This window comes from Labeo rohita, chromosome 1, assembly GCF_022985175.1.
Source record: "Labeo rohita strain BAU-BD-2019 chromosome 1, IGBB_LRoh.1.0, whole genome shotgun sequence".
NCBI lineage: Eukaryota > Metazoa > Chordata > Actinopteri > Cypriniformes > Cyprinidae > Labeo > Labeo rohita.
In genome coordinates, this window is record NC_066869.1 from 40,863,057 (window position 1) to 40,882,286 (window position 19,230).

The following is a 19,230-nucleotide window of genomic DNA, read 5'->3' on the forward strand; positions in this document are numbered from 1 at the left end:
CGGATCTCACCACTCTGCAAGCGGACTATGACGACCTGGCTGCTGCACAGATCGCTGTAACAAATTAGCTCAAAAGGGAAATATTTATGATTAATTATAACTGGTTATAATTAATTATGAATATTTAATCAGATCTTAGAATTAACTGTAGCAGAATTAACGTTACAATTATTTGATCTGTTCGTCCACCGAATAGACAGTATAATCATTCATCAATTCTAGGAAAGGTTACTTTCTGGCCAAGAAAGAATAAATTTCCTACTTCAGTTAGTACTAGCAGTAACTTAACTTGTAGTAAACTCAAAATGTAGCATGTAGCAAGATCAAATATTCAGTGACTTCAAATTGTGAACAGCACACGGAGACCATCAATTGTGAATATATGCAATTTAATAAATGGAACTGCAGGTAACATACAACTAACTAAGCAAAACACGTGTACATATACATAGAGAAAGAAAGTGAGAAAAGAGAGAGAGAGAGAGAGAGAGAAGGCAAGAATGGCAGTATTTAGCATCAGTTAACCAGCGACCACATGAGAATCATCAGAGAAGCAAAATCACCTTAAACAGGGGCTCAACTTAAAACGCGCATCTAAATAGTTGTAAAGGTTACTTGCATTGGCTTTGTTGCTGAACAAGAGTCCTGATGCGGTAGACAATGGAAGTTCTCGATGAATTCCTTTAGGTGTTCTGGAGGTTTTCTCTAGTTCGTTCGAAGATAGGAAAATCCACAGCGAGTCGACAAAGTTACTTGAAGATAAACTACCAGAAGATTGACTCAAGGGATGAGTCATGGAGAGTGTCTCGAAGGGTTTGAGCATGGATGGGTTGGTGTTAGGGTCTTTTGATAGTTTCCCTACCACACCCACCTTTGGGTGAATTGGCCAATACAAAGTTTGGATTGCTGAGCGGGAGAACTTTCCTTTGTCTCCATTTATGGCTCATTTGCATGTTTATTGCTGGCCTGGGGAATTGATGCAGTTTTACCCACAATATAGTACAAACAGTATGATGCATTTTCTAATCACATGGTGTACACCATAGTTCAGAAAATAAAGTGCAGATCATTTTGATACCAAGAATGAAACATCTAGAAGGTATTAAACCAGAGATACATTCATACATTGAAAATACGCATTTAGAGATTAACTAGTACCAATAACGAGGGCTGACTGGGCTAATATAACATAGAAACATACAAGCAACACATGCATATACCAAGTACGTTTATAACTGGTTAAATATAGTCTAAATAAAGAAAAAGGTTTCTATGTGTGTGCGTTATGTGTATTGGGAACAGTCTGCCAGCCACCAAGGATCTGAGGTGCTTGGTGCTGGTGATTGCCTCCCTCATTGAATGCCTTTGAAGTCCAATGGGGAGACAAGAGTTGATCTGCTTAGCATCTTCGTGAGAGTGGGGAGGGAACCATAGACCATTAAACACCCATATAAATGTAGAACGTGAGGCCAGGTCTGTAATTTATATGCAAATGTCAAAAGGCTAAAAGGTTCTCTACAATGTAAATCCTAAACGATCATCAATGATCCTAAGCAGACGCTACATCGCCCCCGCGGAACCAATCCGCCCCACCCACCAACCCAAGATTTCACTCCCGGATAAGTGGGATGGATCCGGTGCCCGGTGTGATGTTTTCCTCACTAACCTCTCTCTCATCTTTGAGTTCCAGCCATCACGTTATCCCACAGACCGCAGCCGGATCGCTCTACTCGTCTCACTTCTCACCGGGCAGGCAGCCGAGTGGGCTACGGCGGTCCTGAAGGCCGACGGCGACTCCGCCCACTCGTATCCAGCGTTCACCACCCAGCTCAGGGCCGCCTTCCAACACCCTGAGAGCGAGGTGGAGGTAGATTCGCGTCTGTACCATCTGAGACAAGGAGAACGCAACGTCAGCCGCTATACCACCGAGTTTCGCACCCTGTCAGTACAGACCACCTGGAGTGACGCCACTCTCCGCACAGCCTACTACGAGGGACTTTCCATCCGGCTCAAAGACGAGTTGGCTGTGCGGGAGCTTCCTGACACCCTGGAGGGCATGATCCAGCTGGCCCTCCGGGTCGATCAGAGAATGCATCACCACCCACACCGCACTAATCCTGTCTCTCGTTCCTCCACAGGCACCATTCCCCGCACAAGGACCCTGGATTCACCCGTCACCTACGCTGTCGCTGCGCCCTCTCCTCCTCCACCTATCGCCTCAGAGGCCCACTCAACCGGAGCCGGGGAGCCCATGCAAATAGGACGCACCTCCCTGTCTGCAGCGGAGAGGGCTAGATGCTACCGCGAAGGTTTATGTGCCTATTGCGCCTCCCCAGATCACCATCGAGCAATCTGCCCTCTTCGTCCGGGAAACAGCCAGACCAGGTAAAGAGGGGGAGGTCTTTACCTGGTCCTGTGACGAGCAAATCCTGTCCCGCCGAATCCCGGATGCTCCTTCAGGTATCAATCCTCGTGGGCCACCAACGGATCGTGACCACCGCATTTGTTGATTCAGGTGCGGCTGGTAACTTTATCGATCAGGATTTTGCCGTCCAGTTGGGGATTGAGACTGAGGTGTTATCCCAACCGTTAACTATCACAGCCATCGACGGTCGCCCCCTCAACTTCAGCCCTGTCATCCGTCACACCAAAGAGATCCACCTCATCATCGGCAACCACACTGAAAAGATCCAACTGTACATCACCAAGATCACCTCACCACCCGTCATCCTGGGACATCCCTGGCTCATCACCCACGACCCCTTCATCTCTTGGACCAACAATAAGATCGTCCACTGGGGGGCGACCTGTCAGGAGCTCTGTCTCCGGGCTCCGGTTGGGACGTGTTCAGGGGAGTCCGAGGCCTCCGATATCAACCTGGAGAAGGTCCCTGTCCCGTACTGCGACCTGGCCGAGGTCTTTAGCAAGCGCAGCGCTGCTCAGCTCCCACCTCATCGTCCCTACGACCTCGCCATTGACCTCGTGCCGGGCGCGGTGCTCCCTCGCGGCCACCTGTACTCCCTGTCTGCCACCGAACATCAGGCGATGGAGGAGTACGTAGCGGAAGGGCTCTGGGCCGGCACTATTCGCCCTTCCAGCTCCCCTGTGGCCGCGGGGTTTTTCTTCGTTAAGAAGAAGGACGGGGGTCTTCGTCCCTGTGTGGATTATCGGGGGCTGAATCAGATCACCATCAAGAACCGTCATCCACTCCCTCTTACCAACACCGCCCTGGACGCCCTCTCTGGTGCCCGCTTCTTCACGAAGCTGGACTTACGGAGCGCCTACAACTTGGTCCGCATCAGGGAGGGCGATGAGTGGAAGACGGCCTTCATAACCCCCACCGGTCACTACGAGACCCTCGTTATGCCGTTTGGTCTGTGCAACAGTCCGTCTGTGTTTCAACAGTTCATAAATGACGTTCTCCGGGACATGCTGGGTCGTTGGTGCTACGCTTATCTGGACGATATCCTCATTTATTCCAAGACCCTGGAGGAACACACCCAGCATGTCCGAGCAGTGCTACGTAGATTGCTGGCCCATCAGTTGTACTGTAAGTTGGAGAAATGTGCTTTTCACCAGCACTCCACCACATTCCTCGGTTTCGTCATCTCCCCTCAGGGTGTGGCCATGGATCCCCAGAAGCTGGAGGCTGTGCGCTCGTGGCCCCTACCCACGTCGCTTAAACCTTCAGGCTCCAGCTGCCCACATCTCTCCGGATCCATCCTGTTTTCCACCAGTCCCAACTCAAACATGTCTTCTTCTCTCCTCTGTCTCCCCAGGTTCCTGCCCCACCTCCGCCCCGGATCATTGACGGTGGTCCTGCGTATACCGTCCGGCGAATCCTTGATTCGCGCCCTCGGGGCCGTGGCACCCAGTATCTCGTCGACTGGGAGGGTTACGGTCCGGAGGAGCGGTCTTGGGTTCCCGGGCGGTTCATCTTGGATCCAGCTCTCATCCAGGACTACCGTCGTCGGGTATCCTCCATCCCGGGACCGTCTGGTGCCGGTCCTGGAGGGGGGGGTACTGTCACACGCACCGAGTCACGTGAGGTCACAAGGACCCGGAAGTAACTTCACGCAGGTATTTAAGCAGGAAGTAGGTGACTATCCAGCACCAGACATTGAGTTTCATGCGAGGCTCAACATCAGGTCCCATCTCTTCGCCAACTCACGTGAGTAATCTCTCTGCTCCTCGGAGCGCTTTATTTACCTGTTTGTGTGCGTGTGAGAATGCGGATTTCTTGGTGGAAATCCCAACTCCATTTTGGAGCGTTCTCAGACCAAATTGCGTGGTTTACCTACTCACTTGTGTGTATCCGCGTTTGAGTTTTCCGCTGCGCTACACGGGGACATATTTCGATCATTCATTTCTGGTCTGACTCCGTGACATAGATATCTTTTATAACATTATAAATGTCTTTATTATCATTTTTGAACAATTTAAAGCTTTCTTGCTAAATAAAAGTACTGATTTCTATCATTTTGTCCCCAAATAAATAAATAAATAAAACAAAAATTATACTGACTCCAAGCTTTTGATAATGGAACAAAAAGATAAAAAGATTAATATTTCAGATACATGCTGTTTTTCTGAACTTTCTACTCATCAAAGAAACCTGAAAAAAAATTCTACTCAGTTGTTTTCAACATAACAATAATAATAATAATAATAATAATAATAATAATAATAATAAATGTTTTTTTGTAGCAGCGAATCAGGATATTAGACTGATTTCTGAAGGATCATGTGACTGGAGTAATGATGCTAAAAATTCAGCTTTGAAATCACAGGAAAAAATAAAAATTTTAAAATATATTCAGATAGAAATCTGTTATTTTAACACTTATTATTATTATCATTATCATTATTGTTGTTAAAAACAGCAGAGTAGAATTTTTTCAGTTGTCTTTGATGAATAAAAAGTTCAGACGAACACCATTTATCTGAAATAGATATCTTTTATAACATTATAAATGTCTTTATTATCATTTTTGAACAATTTAAAGCTTTCTTGCTAAATAAAAGTATTGATTTCTATCATTTTTTCCCCAAATAAATAAATAAATAAAACAAAAACTACTGACTCCAAGCTTTTGAATGGTATAGTGTATAATGTTAGAAAAGCTTTTTATTATAGGTAAATGTTGATCTTTGGATCTTTCTATTCATCAAAGACTCCTGAATTGTTTTTTAAAAAAATCATGTTTATGATTTCTGAAGGATCATGTGACTGGAGTAATGATGCTAAAAATTCAGCTTTGAAATCACAGGAATAAATTAAAATTTCAAAATATGTTCAGATAGAAAACTGTTATTTTTAAATATTTTTTAAAAATATTTCAACATTTTATGGATTTGCTTCACTGTGGATCAAATAAATGCAGACTTGGTGAGACATTTCTTTTAAAAAACAAATCTATACAAGTGAAATAATTAAATTTGCTTTCATTAGAACATATCATCAATCAAAAGATGGCCAATTAAATATGTAAATATTCATATGTAAGTCATAGTTTAATTTTACCTTTCAGATAAATTTCTTTTACTGGGATTCAGCTAAACTGAGAATAACTGATTTACTATTTTACATGAATGACACTTTAAAAATGTATAAATATACTAATAAGAATAATATCACAAGTCATTCACACATTCTGTAAAAGTTTATCCAGCTTTCAGTTTTTACGTTTATTTATTTATTTTAAAATCAATAGGCCTATTATCGAAGTAAACTACAGAAAATAGAGTTAAATTAAATAAATAGTTAAATTCCACTAATTAATGACTGATATGAAAACGGATGTTGCTGTAGTGTCTATTCCACAACTACACAGATGGGTTTTTGTTCTGTCTTTTATATTTAGGGACTGGTTTCACTTATTATTTCTTATAACTGTCTCTCTTTATATCACAGATATTATTTCGCGATTTTAGAGAGTATTTTATAGCCAGTACAGACTATAAAACAACTGCTCTGCACCTGTTCTCACCAGTGAAAGAAAGATGGAGGGGGGAATTAGCGCGATGATTATAGGCTGACTCTCGCTGCATCACTACTTATCAATACTCAATACACGCCTACTCAATACCGCGAGATGATCGCTTGCCAGTTACTACTGCAGAACGGCAGCAGCAGTGCGGTCGATGCTGCATTGCAGTGGGATTGGCATGATGTGCGTGAAAGTGGACCAGGTTGCATAATCAAAAACGGCTCCGTTCCGCAAACTGCGCTTTGTGAAAACCCGAGGAGTGGATGGGAGCGGGTGGGAGGGGTTTGTGGGGTATAACGGAGTAATTTTGACCCAGCGTGTCGCAGTGAAACGTGAGAGAAGGGAAGGGCACTTTCAAAGCAAACACAAGCACTGAAAACAGCCTACAGTCTTAATGAGGTGATCTGTCACTGGACAACCACATAATGACAGGTAACCTATGGCTAGCGAAAAAAAACACATCCAGAATACACATTTAAGCTAAAATGCTGGACGTGGTTGAGACCTGAAAACTATAAAATTTACAACTCTAGTTTACATTTTACTCATAATAACTTGGTCAAAAATATTTATTTGTTCATGTATATATGTATGTATTTAAACAGTATTTTAGACATACAAATATTTGTTATAGAACTGTTCTGGACTGTTTTCACTTGTAAACTGCATATTTCTCTCCTGATTTAGAAGAGACGATTTTTTTTTACTGGATAATGCAATGTTATGGATAAAGGACTTTTATTTTAGACACTTTTAAGTTAAAAATGCAGCTTTTCACTTCACAAGATGTAATTGATGGACTGGAGTCATGTGGATTACTTGTGGATTATTGTCATGTTTTTATCATCTGTTTGAACTCTCATTCTGACGGCACCCATTCACTGTGATGTAATGTTAAATTTCACCAAACTGGTTTTAATAAGGCAACTCATCTACATTTTAGACATCTACATGTCCTGAGGGTAAATTTTCAGCTTGCACAATACTTAAACTGTGGCTTATCCCAGTTTCACTTGTAAATATTGATATTAATAGTTTCAGAATAAAAAATTACACATAAGATTCAAAAGATTGCTAACAAAAAAATACTAACATAAAAATACATTTGTTGCTGAGAAAATGACTAGCAAATGAATAAATAACAGTGTGTAACAAACAAGTAGGCCACTGTTTTAGGAACAGTTTGAAGTTAAAAACATCTTAATGATGAGTTTGTTTTTTACAAACACAGCTTTTCACTTCACAAGACGTTAATTGATGGACTGGAGTCGTGTGGATTACTTGTGATGTTTTTATCAGCTGTTTGAACTCTCATTCTGACTGCACCCATTCACTGCAGAGGATCTGTTTGTGGGCAAGTGACGTAATGCTAAATTTTTCCAAACTGGTTCTGATAAAGAAACTCATCTACATCTTGAATGGCCTGAGGGTGAGTGCATTTAATCTGTGGCCTATTCCAGTTTTACTTGTAAATACTGATGTGTTACTAGTAGTTTTAGATACAAATAAAAAAAAAATACAAGTAAGATTTAAAAGATTACTACCAAATGAGGTCACTGGGGAAATGACTAGCAAATTAGCAAGTAACAATATGTAACAAATAAGTAGGCCACTGACTATTTGAATAGATATTCAGGAAGTCACTTTTGAAATAAATACAGTTTTATTCACATTTTGGACTTGAAGTTAAACCGGTTCATTCATCTTGCAAAATGTCTGTATTTCCTCATCCCGTCCCTCCCTACCTTGCTGAGCTCTGTTGCAGTCATAACCTGTTAAAACCGTTCTGACAAGCGAAAATGGGGATTGCCAGGAATAACTCTTCAGGGACGATCTACCCAGTGGAACGGAGACGGCAGAGATGAATACGACCTGTGCAGGGTGTTTACAAGGCATTTTAAACATATTTCTCTCTTTCCCCTATTCTTCACCTTCAGGTCTACAGTAATCAGAGTCTCTGCTCTCTCTCTGCTCTGCTCTCTGCTCATTTTGTCCACTCAGCTCTCTGCGTTGAGAGCAAATAAATCAGTGTTTCCTATTTGGCTGCAGTCCAGAAGAGATAAATGCTCGCAGAATAAAAGTTCAGCAGAAACGGTTAGAGCATAAAACATTCGTCCTCTCTCTCTGAGTCCTTAAATATTGATCTACATTCATGATCAATGCATCTGATGATCTCAGTGGGCCTTTCTGTTCAGTGCTTGATATAATGACCCGCTATACGTTCTTTATCTAATTTATTTGTGTGACGAAAGAAATGAAGGAAAGTATATGGGTGCTTATTTGAAAAAGAGAAGCTTAACTGCATCTAGCTGTCTACTCTTTTAGCTTTTAAAACAATGACATACTAAAGATACTTTTTCGTTTGAGTTTGTAACTCTCTCAGCACATTCTCCGAATACTAAACCTTTTCATAGGTCAGTTGCATCAGCCCAGTTTTTAACAACACTACAGCAACAGGGAGGTGTTATGACTGTAGGGAGAACCTTTGCGCACTGCAGTGTTGCCCTAAGAGCGAGGGTGTGTTTGAATCATGCAGAGTCATGTGTCCTCGGCTAAAAGGTGACTATGTCCCAAAGGTCTCACTAGATATTGATTCATCCTGGCATCAGACAGCTTTTTGCATAAACGTCTTGAAAAATCACATTTTCTATGCTTAATGGTACTGTCTCTGTACTTAATTACTTCTACTGCAGGATGCTTTGGATAAAAAGCACCTGTTAAATGCCACTTTATGTTCTGGCATGAATATAAATGCCTGTATTTTTCTTAGATGTCTTTCTTTCCTTTTTTAGCACGGGAAGGGTGACCTCATGCATCCAATTTGTAAACGCAGAGCACTTAAAGTAATTGCCAACGGGTAAAGCTGACATGCATTTTTTTTTTTCTGTTTTATTTTGAAAAAATTGTTTGTGATCATGTTATTGTGATTGTTTATTTCTGCACACATTAAAAGAAATGCCCAAAATTAATTTATTGACCAAAAAAAGCTTTTCTCAGTACTACTCTTTTCTGTTTTGAGTGTTACCATTTATTATTATCGTCATTATTTTTATGCAGTTGGTTTTTAAAGATTTGTCTTATATGTGACCCTGGACCACAAAAGCAGTCTTAAGTAGCATGGGTATATTTGTAGCAATAGCCAAAAATACATTGTATGGGTCAAAACTATAGATTTTTCTTTTATGCCAAAAATCATTAGGATATTAAGTATAAATCATGTAATCTAAGTATAGATCATGTTCAATGAAGATATTTTGTAAATATCCTACCGTAAATATATCAAAACTCAATTTTTGATTAGTAATATGCATTGCTAATAACTTCATTTGGACAACTTTAAAGCCTATTTTCTCAATATTAGGATTTTTTTGCACTTTTAGATTCTATATTTTAAAAAAGTTGTATCACGGCCAAATATAGATGATCTATAACTCTCAGTTTCAAAAAACTAACCCTTATGACTGGTTTTGTGGTCCAGGGTCACATATGCTCACCAAATAAAAACAGATATTGTAAAATTACAATTTTTGGTATCCATTACTACTTCAGTGTCACATGAACCTTCGGAAATCATTCTAATTTGATGATTTGGTGCTGAAGTAACATTTCTTATTATTATCAAGGTTGAAAAACAGTTGTGGTGCTTAGCATTTTTGTATACATCATACATTTTTTCAAGATTCTTTGATGAACTTTCAGAAGAACAACATTTATTCGAAATAGTAACTTTTTGTAAACGTTTACTGTCACTTTTGATTCGTTTGTTGCATCCTTGGTGAATAAAAAGTATTGTTTCTTTCAAAACGGTAATGAATGTTCATTTTGTCATCACATTAATTTCCTTAGGTGCATTTTGGGGCCATGGTGTTGGGTAATGAGGATGAGCTGTACCTGAAAATGGCAAGCCCAGTCTGAGCCATAGATTCTGAATCAGCACTTTCTCCTAAGAGACTCCGACGCCCAAGTCATGAGGGGCGAAGATCCTTCCATCTTTCATTCTCCGGGTCTGACAGCATCTGTTAAACGAAGCTTCCAACAGTAGCGGAAGGATCAGCTGCTAAGCACTGGCAGAGGCGTGTTTCCCACCGGCACCTCCAATCAATTGCTCCTCTCTCCGGCTGGGGACGTGGGATGTTTTGATGGAAAAAGGCTGCGTGTGATGCACAGGGCTTTCACCGTCTTGCGTTCCGGCTGCAGTTCCCCTGGCCAACACTCTGACAGGCGCTGGGCGAGCAGGAAGAGACGCCTGGAGATTCAGGGATGCTCATAGCGGGTTGATAATACACGTCCTCCACAACTGGCCCACGTCAACTTCCCCTTGGCGGACCCCGAGCAGGTATTTACACCGCATTTCTTACGGCTGCTGGAGGTGCGCTGTCACGAGCAGGCGCTGTCCAGCGAAGGTGGTGCTGAAAACGGCTTGTGTGCTAGATACTGCCGAGCCTTTGCGGCGGGGGTTCAAGTAAGGTAATGCACCAAGACTACTGAGGTCGGAACGACCGCTCAGGCAAAACACTTTTGTAGAGATCCTAGTGAGCTTGGACCATATGACTAACTAGACTGCCCTGCGCTGGATTAAGGAAGTCATTGGTCGATAAGTCCAAAGTTACCTTCTGGATCTCTGACCCCCGGAAGTTGATAGGTATATTTTCTAAAATCTAAAATTCGCATGGCGGTGATAGACAGTAACGCAAATGAATTGAACTAGCTCAGCACAATGGGCTTGCTATTGTGACAGCCTGATTGTCGCTATCAGCTTCAGCTGCACGGAGGGATTTGATTATCTGTCACTGTGGAAGATGGGAATGATATTTATTACTGTGTAATATTTGCTCGAAGACCAGCGCTGGAAGAAAATACATGTGCAAAACTGGTTTCACATTGCACCTTGTGAGCTGAAGGACAAAACGTTCCGATCAAGTTGTGCATGTGCATGTTTTATTGAGCTGCAGTATCACCACATCATCATTATTAATAATAAAACCAGTGTTCATTTTGTTTGCAGATCTGGCTGTTCGATCTCTGGTTTCATATATCTGAAGTGCCAAGTACAAGGACAGGAACACTTGAAAAGCCATCATGAATTTCCTGCTGAAGGCAGCTTTGGGAGGTGAGTGCATAGCCTATATTTCCTTTGGGAGATTGGAAGTTGCAATGAAAGACTTGAGTCAGTGCTGTAGTGCTGCAGCAGCGGTCACGTGCGCGGTGGCTGGAAGTCGTTCGATGTTCAACTTCACGCACCGGAGAAAATGATACGCTACTGTCTAAAAAGCAACACTAGTCGGCGTTTAGAATCTCCTGCATGCAGCATCTCAATAACAGAGAGCAGTGTCATAGAGACACACTGTATATGCTTCTGCTTGAAGGACATGTCCCGCATGTCTTTCGTGTCTTAGGCACCTTTGATAAATGAGGTACACAATAAGGCTGATGATTTTTTGTCCTTTTACTACTTTTCAAAGGGCATAACCTTCGGGAAATCAGGATGTTTAGCTGAATATATGAGCAGTAAAAATTATAAAAAATAATTAGATCACATGTATAACATTGCAACGAACTATGGCAGAATGGCAAACAGGTTTGGCCATTTAGTTGATACTCGAATGTAAACAATAGCATGGACTGCACTAGTTATGTACTACTAAATACGTTGTTCTGCTAATTTAAGCTGTCTAAACCATGGACAAAATGTGTGGAAGCTGCTAAATCATATAGAGAAGGACTTAGTAAGGAGGAAATGGTGCAGTATTTTGACAAACTAGATTTAATAGGTGGAAAAGATATATACAAGCAGTATTAATTAGCATAATATTTCACCTACCTGACAGGAAATGATTAGAACAAACATGAGTGTTGTCAAGATTCTTGCCCTGGAGATCCTGGTTCAGTTTGGCCAACCACAAACGCCTTTTGTTCCTCAAACAGTTTTTTGCACTCTTCTTGATTTGTTATAACTTTTGGCCATCTATAGTACTCCAAATGTTTTTCCCAGTCTGACCAATTAGTACAGCCCAAAACATGACAATAATTGATCATTTTCAGCAGCAATAATCAGCTAAATATGTGAGTTTCGTTCAGTTCAGTGGCATTGTTACATTCAGTGCCGCCAGTAATGATGCATTGTGAAAACTCTATAAGAAGACAGAGTATCATAAGAATTGACATTTCAACAAGGTAAAAACATGCAGATGATTTTAGCTTGAATGTTAGTCAGTTTGTGCAGAAATTAGGACAATTTAATAAAATATTTATTATTTGTCATGACATAAAAAATGTCCCATTATTTGTAATGGGAAAGACATGTGGTAATATGGTTGCTTTTGTAACAGCTAAATATTCAGTTTTTTGGTTTATGTTTATTAAAATTTGATTTACAACACTTTTAGTTTTACTACAAAGCAAAAACTTAACGGTAGGTCAACTTTACGACATTACTGTATTTAATACTTTGATCCAAAGGGTCAAGATCTTAAAGATGAGACCGACCACAACAAGCTAGTTTTCATGTTAGGTTTATTTCATGTAATATATTTGATATGTTTGCCAACCGATTATGTTTTACAACACAAAACATGGGATTTGTATCTCTAATGCTTTGAATAAAAATATTGGGACACCAAAGTGTACCCTAACCTATTTGTGGAACATGCAATGGAATTCTGAAATACCACGGTGCAAAATTATATTTATCATCATTCAGGGAAGCGGCACCGCCACAGTATATTTTTGCAATGCTCTTGTTATACTCATATAATAATGGACCAGCTCTCACTTTCAGTATGCTGTAAGTGAAAGCTTGTTTGTGTGGAGTGATATGGTGTGGCCCTGTGATGTGGATGCCCAAATGGCCGTGCAGTTCAAATATTTGCGTTAGCGCTTACAGACTCCGGCCCGAGTGTGTTTAAAGTAGAAAAGCTGATGTCACCACTGGACCAAGGCCACAGAGCAGCAGAGGACAATGTGAAGAACACCAGCTGCCCTAACCATCCCAAAAATAAAAATTTCAAAACACAAAAAGACTGATACATAGACTTGAAAGAATTAGCAGCTTTGGTTTAACGTTTTAGACACAGAGCCATTTTGATGCCATCTGTTGAGAGGTACAAAAGCGGAAAGGAGAGCACATGCACCACCATATGTTAACACTGTAAATTCAACCAGATTGGTGATTTTTTTTAATCATGTCTATGTGATTGCTGTTGCTCATTTTCTTCCATACTCTTCTTGAATGCTCCACATGATTATTTTAATATGCTCCAAATTCACTCACAGGAGTGAAAAACATGGTTTCCACAAACATAAACTGCACTAAGATATAAACATGCAGTCAAGAGCATGCAAAACGGGTTTATTGCCTCAAATTAGTATACTACTTTATATAATTAACCAGTATATTCCTTGAATCATAACTGTGTTCCCATTGACAGTAATCAAACTACTTCACCTTTTTGTTTATGACCTGTTTTTGTGTGTGTTTTTGCTGGACATCTTGGTTATTTTAACAAAGGCCTGTTCTGCATAGCCACAGGCTTTCAGTGCATTCTTGATGAGTTTGTTCCTTGATATTGCACTTGTTAGTACATTCTTCGCCTTGTGGTGTAATGTTCTGATGATGTGGAGTTTGTGTTACAGTGGGTGGTGAGAGCCAGACCACAGAAATTGATCTGAGTGTGTGGGTTTCGATATGTCGCACATATCACACAAAGCCAGATTATTGTCGCATATATCCTCGATTCACATTCCAGACTTTGCTGTAGAAGCCTTGGGAGATCTAAATGCAAATCTGAATGTCCTCTGCGTACTACTAGAGGTGTGAGGAATGGCGGTCAGGACTTTTGCAAAGTGACATTCCGTTTGTATATTTTTGGAAATGTGTTGAGGCATGGTGTGGCCTCCCCGGGACAGAGGCAGCAGTACTGTGACCAACCCATGAATTATTCCTGTTCCTGTTGGGATGCTCTGCAGCTTTACTGTTTAATCCAGTGCACAGGACTTCTTTCAGTGGTTGGATACTGTAGGTTCCTCATTTGATGCTTGGGGATGTGTTTGTGTGCCTCCAGTGTACTTGACCTGCTGTGGTGAATTTATTATTTACAAGTTATCTTGCTTTTGCTGAGTTGGTTGGGCTTTTCTGACTTTTGTTCAAATGTATCATCAATTTACTTACTACTGTAAAGTCTGAGTACATCAAGTCTTAACACATACTATAAATAGTATATACTGACGTTCACTTATTGTTGCATTAAGCTATTTGGAAATATCTAGGCCTTAAATGTTGTTTTTTCATAATGTAATTATACATAGTTTTTGTAATTGCATCCAATCATCATTTAAAAAGCACAATTTCCGCAAGTAATTTATATTCTGTATCGCTCGTGTTTGCAGGAGGCCCACCTGATGTTGGTAAGATGTTGGGAGGAGAGGAGGAAAAAGACCCTGAAGCAGAAAAAGAGAAGGAAGAGGAGAGACAGGAAGCTCTGAGACAGCAAGAGGAGGAGAGGAAGGCCAAACACGCCAAGATGGAAGCAGAGCGGGAAGCCATAAGACAGGGCATCAGAGACAAGGTTAGAGACACCAGTAAGACAACTGACATTACAATTAGATCTCTGCTTTTGGAAAATAATTATTAGCCATCCTTAGTGTCAATATTTTTCATCTAGTTAAAGGAGAAGTTCACTTCCAGAAATTTCCTGATAATTTACTCACCCCCATGTGATCCAAGATGTTTATGTCTTTTTGTCTTCAGTTGAAAAAAAAATTATGGTTTTTGAAAAAAACATTCCAGGATTTCGTCATATAGTGGACTTCAGTGGGGATCAATGAGTTGAAGATCCAAATTGCAGTTTCAATGCAGCTTCAAAGAGCTCTACATGATCATAGAAGAGGAATAAGGGTCTTATTTAGTGAAATGATTGGTTATTTTCTTAAAAAAAAATTGATCTTGATTCTTCTGTGTACTTTCGTTCAGAAAGTTTTGTAAACTTGGTCGGTACTTCAGCCTGTGTCACACAAAACAAGCATTTGTAGTTATAAAGTATATAATTTTTTTTTTTGAGCCATCGTTTCGCTAGAAAAAGCCTTAATTCTTGGCTGGCTTTTAAGCCCTTTTAAGGTGCATTGAAACCGCAATTTTGACCTTTAACCCACTGGCCACCATTGAAGTCCACTATATGGAGAAAAATCCTTAAAGGGGTCATCGGATGCAAAGTTCACTTTTACATGTTGTTTGAATATAAATCCTTTTTCAAATCCAGCCACGATAGATTGATTGACATGACCGTCTTACCTTAGACCCGCCCTGATGAGCTGTAACAGTCCGATCGTCATTGTCTCGATGCCGGAACAGGGACGTAGACAAGAATGCCTCCCAAGCGACTGAGGTGTTGTGTTGTTGGATGTAATAATGAAAATAGTGGTCGTCATTTATTCCCGACATCTGAGCCGCTGAAGATGCAGTGGATGACTTTTGTTTGTGAAGGGAATGCGCCTCCTGATCTACATAAATGTAGATGTTCGTGTGAATCATTCGTGACCCAGCTTCACTTACAGAAGAAGCGAGTATAAGGTTTTTTTTTTTAATGAATCTTTGCAATCACCTTTTCTAATAACGTGCTAGTTAGCAAATTTCGTGGCTAAACGTGACTAAATGCAGCTAAAGTAAACAGGCTTGTCACTCCACAGAGGGAAGAGAGGGGTGGGGCGAGCAGAGCTCATTAACATTTAAAGCAACATCCACGAGAACGGACTGATTTTTTTAGAGCTAAAAAGGGTGTTTTTTACACTACCAGAGAAATTTTAACCAAAGCATGATACAGACTTTTCATTAAGACCCTAAAGAATCATATTAACTTGTGGAAAACGGGCATCCGCTGACTCCTTTAATTTCTTTGCAACTGAAGACAGAAAGACATGAAAATCTTAGATCACATAGGGGTGAGTGAATTATCACAAAATTTTTATTCTGAAAGTGAACTTCTGCTTTAAAGGTATAGTCCTTTCAAAAATGAAAATTCTGTCATCATTTACACATCCTTATGTCCTTCCAAACTTGTATGACTTTGTTTCTTATGTGGAACATAAAAGTAGGTTTTTTGAAGAATGTTGTTAACCAGTTTCCCTTATATGGACAGAAGTGTAAGTCATCATACTTGTAATTCTTGCGTTCCCACTAGCAAAAGGAAAATCCGTAATGGCATCTCTAGGCTCTTCAAAAGAGAAAAAAATATTGAGAGATTGATTATGTTGATTGGAAGAGGGAAAGATGTTTTCTGTAATTTACTGCCAAGGTAATAAAACACAAAGTATAGTGTTATGATTGTACATTACATTTTTTAAAAAATCCAAATATAAAAAGCTTAGATTTATGATGTTAATAACTGTGGAAACAAGTTATCACAGTCTGTGGAAAGAAGTCCGTAATGTTCCACAGAAGATAAAGTCATACTGGACTGGAATTTTCATTTTTACATTCCTTAGATATATATGGAAGCATATTTCCACTACTGAATAAAAAACTTTTTATCTCACAATTGCTTTACATCTTGCAATTCTGACCTTTTTTTTCATAATTGTGAGGTATAAATTCACAACTGCAAGTTATATAGTCAGAATTGCGAGATATAAACTTACAATTCTGATTATTTTTCTCAGAATTGTGGGTTTACACTGTCTTTTTTTTTTCGCAGAATTGTGAAAAAAAGACAGAATTCCAAAATATAAACTTCGTCAGAATTGCATGTTTTTATCTCAATTCTGTCTTTATTTTCTTGCAATTGTGAGTTTGTCACACAATTCTAAGACAAAAAAGATCTAAACTCACAATTCTGACTTAATTTTGCATAATTGCACGTTTATATCTTGCAATTTTGACTTTATAACATGCATTTGCGAGTTTATCTCTCACAATTCTTGAAAAAAGGCAGAATTGTGAAAAAAGAGAATTACGAATTACTCGCAATTGCGAATTTAGTATGGAAGCCTATTTCTGCCACTAAATAAAAAAAAAATGAAAAATGTAATTGCGACTTTTTTCTTGCAGTTGCGAGTTTATATCTCCTAAATGCAAGTTTATGTCTCGTAACTCTGACTTTATACCTGCAACTGAGAGATGTAAACTCACAATTCCGAGAAAAAAAGTCTGAATTGTAAGAAAAAAAAAAAAAAAAAATTATCTTTTTTATTTTTATTTTTTTCAGTGGCGGAAATGGGCTTCCATATATTGATGACAACAAAAGAAAAACTTAAAATGTTTAGATTATTTTTAAAAAAATGTAAAAATTACTACTCAGATAATTCAAACAACTTGCAGTTAGTTGTTAAAATGCATGGCTAGACTATTTGTATATTTGTAAAATTGTGACTGTCTTTTTACCATGGTAGTACCTTGATATTTTCTATAGTACCACGTAAATATAACGGCATATGAGCACAGTAATCATTCAGTGCATGATTCACATGTTTGGACACTTTTGACTAAAGACTTAAAAGTGCATAATTGAACTAGTTTTGTATATAAAGTGAGTCTGAGTTTTTATTATTTAAAACTTTTTAATTATAACTTTGTAACATCTCTACGCTTGTGTATCAGTATGGCATTAAGAAGCGCGAGGAGGCCGAAGCGGAGGCACAGGCGGCGATGGAGCAGGCGAGCGAAGGCAGTCTGACCCGTCCAAAGAAAGCAGTACCATCCGGCTGCGGAGATGACGACGAGGAAGAAAACATCATGGACACGGTGATGAAGTATCTACCGGGCCCACTGCAGGACATGCTGAAGAAGTAATTCCCCGAATAATCTCAAGCACACGCAGCTTTAGATATTATTTTAATGTGTACTGACTTCGGCGAGAAGAGAGCACACTAGAGCAAAACACCATTTACCTTTCACACATTTCGATTAACGAGGAGCTTTAGATATTAGTGACAGATCAATCAATCAAGCGAGAGGGGTTAATTATCAGAATATAAGCCATATTTTATCTTTACAGGGCAACCTGAATCACATCATCTCTTCGGTGGTTATTTCTAATTCAATACGTAAACAGCAATATATATGCATGAATTGTTCGAGTGTCTGTTCCACTGTTTTGTATCACCAGTCAATAAGGTTTTCCACATTCATTTAGTGTTCGATATGAGGAAAGAAGTCTTTGGCTGAAGACTTTCGGGTCTTGCATGTGTCCATAGTGTTTGTGTGCTCACCGACATTTTGCTGAGATTGCAATCAGATAAAGAAGGCAATAACATTCTCCCACGCTGTAAGCTAAAATAACAACTACCTTTGTACGTTTGTCACTACGCCATTTAGTTAAATCTGGCGATTCCTGTCACACACGCACTGTAGTTTCATCAGTCTGGAACATTTAACGCCTCAATTCCGTTTAACAGTGTTGTCGAGATTGTCGCACCGTTTTTGTGCTTTATGACAGATTCTGAATTTACGAAAATTTCTGATTTTAAGATTGAACTCAGTTTCACAGGGAAGCTCTGTGTGTTTTCGAATGGACTGTAATTCCCAGAGGGAATTTTCGTCTGTGATCTACAACATTCTCAGCAATAATAACGTATTCTGTTTGCTTGGCTTGCAGTAAAACAAGAAATAAAATCGTGAGAGTGTATGAATGGCTCTGATGATTTAAAAAAAAAAAAGTGATATGTCTGTTTTAAGATCTGATGGGTATGGCACTGTAATAAACCAATCAACACATATCTAGTTGTGGTGTTTTTAATGCTAAAAAAGTAGTAGTTAATGAAATATTTAAAGAGAAAATGTGTAGTTAACATGATTTATGTCGTGTAATATTATACTTGCAGATTTTATGAACTAAATTTGAGAAAATGTGATAAAAAGTATTTTATTTATTTATTAAACAAATTAATACTTTTATTTAGCAATATATATATATATATATATATATATAATTTTATTTTATTTTTCATTTTACTGCATTTAAAAAAGTGGAAGACACTGTTATGAAAAATTCTATTGCATGTATTTTTTTTTATTTACATTTTCTATTCAACAAATAATCCTGGAAAAAAAGAATGTATCATATATTCTACAAAAAATTGCCTTTTTTTTTTTTTTTTACCATTACAGGAATACATTTTAATAATTTAGAAAATTTATATGAATATTTTACAGTGCTGAACAGTAGTGTATACTTGCATATTTATGTCACACTGCAGCAAACTGTAAAAATCTTTTTTTTTTTTTTCTCAGGGAAAAACTTCACCCAGCATA

The 19,230-nt window shown here is 39.2% G+C and overlaps 1 protein-coding gene across 2 annotated transcripts; it reads left to right on the forward strand.

Annotated features, from left to right (window-relative positions):
• Nucleotides 1-6,313: 6,313 nt before the first annotated feature.
• On the forward strand, nucleotides 6,314-18,695 carry cplx2a (complexin 2a). 2 transcript variants are annotated; one of them, XM_051120246.1, is made up of 5 exons: nucleotides 6,314-6,422; nucleotides 9,837-10,326; nucleotides 10,996-11,100; nucleotides 14,376-14,554; nucleotides 17,578-18,695. In XM_051120246.1, exons 3-5 carry the CDS (start codon nucleotides 11,070-11,072, stop codon nucleotides 17,767-17,769), a joined length of 402 nt encoding a protein of 133 aa, XP_050976203.1. In that variant the 5' UTR covers nucleotides 6,314-6,422; nucleotides 9,837-10,326; nucleotides 10,996-11,069; the 3' UTR covers nucleotides 17,770-18,695. The 2 variants fall into 2 exon arrangements, with proteins under 2 accessions (XP_050976203.1, XP_050976211.1); XM_051120254.1 differs by lacking the exons at nucleotides 6,314-6,422; nucleotides 9,837-10,326 and adding an exon at nucleotides 10,391-10,632.
• Nucleotides 18,696-19,230: the final 535 nt, after the last annotated feature.